Source organism: Vombatus ursinus, unplaced genomic scaffold, assembly GCF_900497805.2.
Source record: "Vombatus ursinus unplaced genomic scaffold, bare-nosed wombat genome assembly UNPS02014818.1, whole genome shotgun sequence".
Lineage (NCBI taxonomy): Eukaryota > Metazoa > Chordata > Mammalia > Diprotodontia > Vombatidae > Vombatus > Vombatus ursinus.
Genome location: NW_020954596.1, coordinates 16,464,924 through 16,470,923, shown reverse-complemented (window position 1 = coordinate 16,470,923; position 6,000 = coordinate 16,464,924). Strand labels below are relative to the sequence as shown.

At 37.4% G+C, this 6,000-nt stretch overlaps 1 protein-coding gene across 1 annotated transcript in view; it reads right to left on the bottom strand.

The window, feature by feature from the left end:
• Positions 1–6,000, bottom strand: part of JAKMIP1 (janus kinase and microtubule interacting protein 1) — a 178,082-nt gene that overhangs the window by 12,705 nt on the left and 159,377 nt on the right. Inside the window, exons 11-12 of the mRNA XM_027836396.1 lie at positions 4,327–4,455; positions 496–579 (exon numbers count right to left, since the gene is read on the bottom strand). Coding sequence (XP_027692197.1) covers positions 496–579; positions 4,327–4,455 — 213 coding nt within the window. The remainder of the gene's footprint in view (positions 1–495; positions 580–4,326; positions 4,456–6,000) is intronic.

Sequence of the window (6,000 nt, the reverse complement as noted above, 5' to 3'; positions counted from 1 at the left end):
AAGTACCAGTAAAGGAACTGAAGTGCTGTCACATGTAGGAAGGATTTGGTTAGTTCAGTTTGGCTTCAGAGGACAAAGTCAAGAGCAATGGGTCAAAATCACAAAGGGCCCAATTTGGGCTTGATGTCATGGAAAAAGTTCCTAAAAATTAAAGATGTCTAAAAGTGGAATGGGCAGCCTTGAGTGACCATGGACTCGCTGTCAGCGGAGGTCTTTGAGCAAAGACTAGATGACTGCTTACTGAGTACAGTATCATAAGTATTCTTTTTATGTATTGATTTGGACCAGATAACTGCTGTAATCCCTTCCAACTCTCCAATCCTGTGATTCTGTATATTAAATCGATATTAAACCACATCTACAATGCCATTCTACCAAGTAGTTATGCATATTTTTGAAATATGAAGAAAATACAAAACATAGAGAAACACACACAGACTCACACACAGACACACACATGCACGCTCACACACACACACAAACGTAACTTTTTACCTGTCCTTTCTCAATTAGCGACTTCTCCAAATCTTCAATTTTGGCCTGACACCTAATTAGATCAGCTTGTAGCTGCTCACGGGTCTGGAATAACAAAACAGAACATGAGTAGTCTTATCAACATGAAGCAAATGAGGGTAGAAACACCGCATACAAAAGCAAGAGTGTTGATATGGTTGTTGTGTTGTTTTTGTTTTTGTTTTTTCTAATGTAAGTATAACTTTTAAAATAGTGTTGCAAACTGGTTCATTTACAGGCTAAATTTATATCAGCTTTACCCGTATTTCCTATTTTCTTCTGTCTTCCATTAGGAGTAACCCCACTAAGAAAGATAAGATTCTTATCTTAGGGCATAAAAGAATCCCTCTTTCACATCGATCTTGTAAATGAGTGTTATACTTTTTCATTTCCACAACAATGATTAAAGTCCAAATGGTGTTCTATTATGCCCCATAAAACTTTTTCTGCTCTACTTGCTACACGGATAAATATTCATCCTCTCGCATTTTTAAGATTGCTTTTTTAAAAATTTTTTTCATAGTCTCCCACCTCTCATTTGAAAGATAAGATTTCACTTTTATCTTGATGAGGCTTAGGCCTACACTGCAGTTCCTAGTGTGGCAACTATCTCCATACCATATCCCTACCTACAAAAATAAGTACTCTCTCCCTTCTCCATCTTTGTTCAGCTCGCCTTTATGAGTTTTCTTCTCCTATTGGAATGTAAGCTCTTCAAACAAAGGGATAGTCTTGCTTGCTTGTACTTACCTCCCCAGTACTTAGCACTTAATAAATGCCTTATCTATCTTTCTGTCTTTAAACTTTCCTCTAGGGGTTAACATGTGTGTAGGGTGATGGTAACTGATGAACAAGGTATATACTAAATCTAGACAATCATCTGGTGAAAGCACCTCTTTAATGCACCAATCATAGAACACTGCATATTAGAGATATCTATGATGGTGTCTTATCCCCCTGCTAGACTATAAGTTCTATGAATCCAGGGACTGCTTCTGAGCTAAATTTATTAGGAAGGTTGTAAAAGAGATTCCTGTTCTGAATGGGGCTAGACTAAATGGTATGGGAGGTCTCTTTGCTATGAAAATATTCATATGCACTTGACTGAATGAAGCTTGGATTTTCAAGTCATATTGACAAAGACCTCCCTATAGGACCACATGGTAAAGGAGAGAATCAAGTACAAAGCAGGTCTATCTCAAACTCCATTAGAGAAGATTTAGTTAATGAGTGAGCAAAACATTAAATAGATAAGGCAGTGTCACAGCAAAGTTCCAAATGGCCACACTAGCAAAAGGCTTCCAGGTATATTCAATGTGGTTAAAGAACAAATGAAGTTAAGCAAAAGAAAATTGCCAGCCAGCCCATAGATGATTTTTTTTTATTTTTGCCAATTCCAAATGCTTTTTGCTTTTCAGTTTGAACACATGTGGGGTCAAGAGACCTCAATTCCAGTCCTGACTCGGGTTTATTAGCTATGTGATCTTGGGCACACTACAAACTCTCTAAGCTTCAGTTACCCCACCTAGAAAATGGAGATGATCCCTGCAGTATCTACATAACAGAGACACTTTGAGAAATGTGCTTTGTAAAAAGTAAAGGACTATTTCTAGGCATCCTGGAGCCTTCATAAAGATAATTAATTTATTACTAGACAATAAATTCCATCAGGTAAGGGACTGTCTCAATGCTTAAGTTGGAGTCAGGAAGACCTAGGTTTAAATATTGTTTCAGACACTTAGTTATGGGACTATATGACACTCTCGTTCCCTAAAAGTCACTTGACTTCTCTGAACTTGTATACACACACATACATACATACACATATGTATGTATATATATATGATATATACATACATATATAATGGGAATAATAATAATAGCCAAAATTCATGTTGTATTTTAAGTTTGCAAAGCACATTTTATATATACATACATGTGTATGTGTGTGTCTGTATTATCTGACTTCCATCAGAGTTGTAAGAGTCAAATGTGATAATGTGTGTAAAATGATTTGCAAACCTTAAAGCACTATAAAATGCCAGATGGTACAATTATTATTATAGTGTTCATTATTATTATTATTGATCTTATTATTTCTCCTAATTCTTTACAAAGTAGGTAAATGATAATAATAATAATTATTATAACTAACATTTACTATGTATCACTCACTGTGCTAAGTACTTTATAGGTATCTCATTTAATACTCACAATAAATCTGGGAGGTGGATACTATTATTATCCCCATTTTATAATTGAGAAAATTGAGTCAAACAGAGGTTAAGTGACTTTCCCAGGTCACATAGCTAGTAAGCATCTGAGGCAGGATTTGAACTCAGGTCTTTGTGACCTCAGGATGCATTCTATTCACTGTGGGATCAATGAACTTGGATTGGAAAAAAATACACCTACATTTTCACTAACCTTTAACTGAAATTTAGCATTTTCTTCAATTATTTCAAAGCATTATTCTGAAAAGGGCTCCACTGGCTTCACTAGAGAGTCAAAGGGGTCTATGACACACCAAAGGTTAAAGAGTCTCTGGTCTGGGTGATCTCTGTATCTCAGACAGTATACTGTATGTGGATTTGCAAAGCCAAGTAATTATGGGCCCCACATTAAAGTGGATGTTGATAAATTGGAATATGTGCAGGTAAAGGATACCAGGATGATGAGGAATATGAAAAACAGGGTATACAAGGAACTAAGACAATTTGCCCTAAAAGGAAAAAAAATGTTCAGGGACACATGATAGGACAGCAGACATTTGAGGGACTATCAGAGGGTGTAGACTTGGTTTGTTTGCTCTTGAGGGGAGACCTAGGATCAATGGGTAAAAGTTACATGGAGGCTAAGTGGGCATCAATTTCAAGAACTTTCAGCAATTGTACTTAATGGTTATTGAAATGAAATGAATTGAATTATTGAGTAACAGAACATGATATGTAGCAAAAACCTCATGACTTGTGATATTCAATCAGAGGTCAACAACCACCTTTCATGAATGTTATAGAAAGCATTTTGGATAGGAGTTTGAACATTTGTGATATAATGTCCCTTTCAATGCTAAGATTTCATTTTATTTCACATGATCTTTTTTCAATTCTGGAAATTTTTTTAACAAATAAACATCACATAGGATGCACACATTTATGACCTAATAGTCATTTAAATGATCAATTATTTTACGTGCTAGTTATGTGACATATGATTCTCGTGTTACCCTCTATGTTGGAGAAATTTTCAACCAGTTCTATATATTCTAAATTATTGATAGATTAAATAACAATAGTAAAGACAATAGCTAACATTTATACAATGCTTTAAGGTTGACAAAGCACTTTAGATGTACTACAGATTAAAGGCCATCTTGTGGTAAGAGTCTTCTGTAGAAAGAACTGGAGACTGAAGACCCAACTTTGAATCCACCATCAATTGTCCATCTCATCTGTGGTAAGTCACTTCTCTCTGGACCTTAGTTTATTTATCTGTGAAACCAGATGATCTTTAAAGGACCCCAGCTTTACCATACTAAAATCTTTCCATACACTTTTTACAACCACCAACAACACCCCCAAGATAATGAAGGTAATAGAATTTAGGTTCCATTAGAACTGAATCGATTTCTTATTTTAAGATTGCCACCACCCACAAACCAACACAGGGCTCTGCACATGGTAAGAGTTTTTAAATGGTTTTTGGACAAATGTTGAAAGCCACTAACGGCAGGACATCCCACTCACCTGAACATCCCCATTTGCCTTCATGTTCATCCATGATTCAACTGTTACAAAACACTTCCCCACTTACCCTGGCTTCTCTCTCTGCATCCAGGGTCCCGCCCACTTGTTCCTGAAGCAAAGCATAGGCTCTCTGCAAAGCCTGATATTCTCTAGTCAGCTGACAAAACCTTAAGTCTGCCTCTTCTCTGGTTGTGGTCTTAAAACAACAAAAAGGAAAGGAGGGGGAAAAAGCAAGGATTACTTAGTACTAACAACCTCTATGGGCCTTAGTTTTCTCATCTATAAAATGGGATGGAGGTTGGCCTGGAACAGTTCTGAGATCTCTTTCATTTCTAATTCTATGAACCTCCCTTTTTCATTTACTTAGATAGGAGTAAAATTCCAATCACACTTAACCTACCTTTTGGCACCTCCCACAGGGAAATCTTTAAGAAACCTTGCAGAGACACTGGTAGAGTTTTTTCCTTTCTGTATGTATAGGAAGGCTTAAAGGCCTATTCAGTGAGGAAAACCCATCACTTTAAGTGGACGAGACTTGATTTTATGAACTATTTGTCAGCAGATAATAATTTGGATGCTACAGAGCTTGGGTGAGCACACTAATATCCTAGAACATGATGCAATGGAGACAGCATTGTACCTTCAAGTTAGGACACCTGGGTGGGAATCCTGACTTCTGACCCCCATCCCCTGCTAGACATGCAATGCTGAGCAAGGTGTTTCATTTCTTTGCATCTTAGTTTCTTCCATTAAAGAAAATGAAGGTGCTGCTACTTATGCTATATTCTTCACAGGGTTATTCTGGGAAACATTCTCTGAGAGGCCTCCTGGCATAATGGAGGTGCCCTGGGCCTGTGGTCAGGAGACATGGTTTGGAATGTTGGCTCCAATATTTACCAGCTGTGCAACCCTGGGCAGAACATTTAACCTCTGTTTGCCTCAGTTTCCTCAACTATAAAATGTGGGTAATAATAGTTCCAGCCTCCCAGAGTTTGGAGGATTGAATGAGATATTTGTAAAGCTCTTTGAAAACATTTAATAAATGCTAGATATTATTACTGTTGGGGGCAGCTAGGTGGCGCAGTGGATAGAGCACTGGATGTAGAGTCAGGAAGATATGAGTTCAAATCCAGCCTCAGGCACTTATTAGCTTTGTGAACTGGGCAAGTCACTTAAACCCTATTTGCCTCAGTTCTTCATCTGCAAAATGGGCACACCTTAGAGAAAGAAATGGCAAACCAGTCCAGGATCTTTGCCAAGAAAATCCCATGGAAAGGCCATAGAGTCACATAGAATTAGACATGAATGAACAACTACTACTACAATTATTACTATTGTCATTGTTATTAAACCCATAGCTCTCTTGTGCAGAACAGACTCTTTAAGAGTCTTTAAAGCACCAGAGAATGGTGAGTTATTATTGTTTCTCAACAACTGTAGTTTATTGTATCAGACTGGGGAAGGAGATCTGGAGTTTAACGTTAAATGCCAAGGTAAAAGTGAAAGCTGAGAGTAAATAGGTAAATATCATTTGATCTACTATAACTCTATAAGCTTTGGAAATACACGCTAACTCAGAGATCATAAAGTGAAGATATCTCCCACTCTACCCTGCCAAAAAAAGAAGATTGAATCTCCCTATCTCACCCAGGCTGGAAATAAAGCTGCCACTCATGGGGTCCAATCCTGCAGCTGATCAGAATGGAAGTTTTAAACTGTTCTGTTATTCTGACCTAGCTTG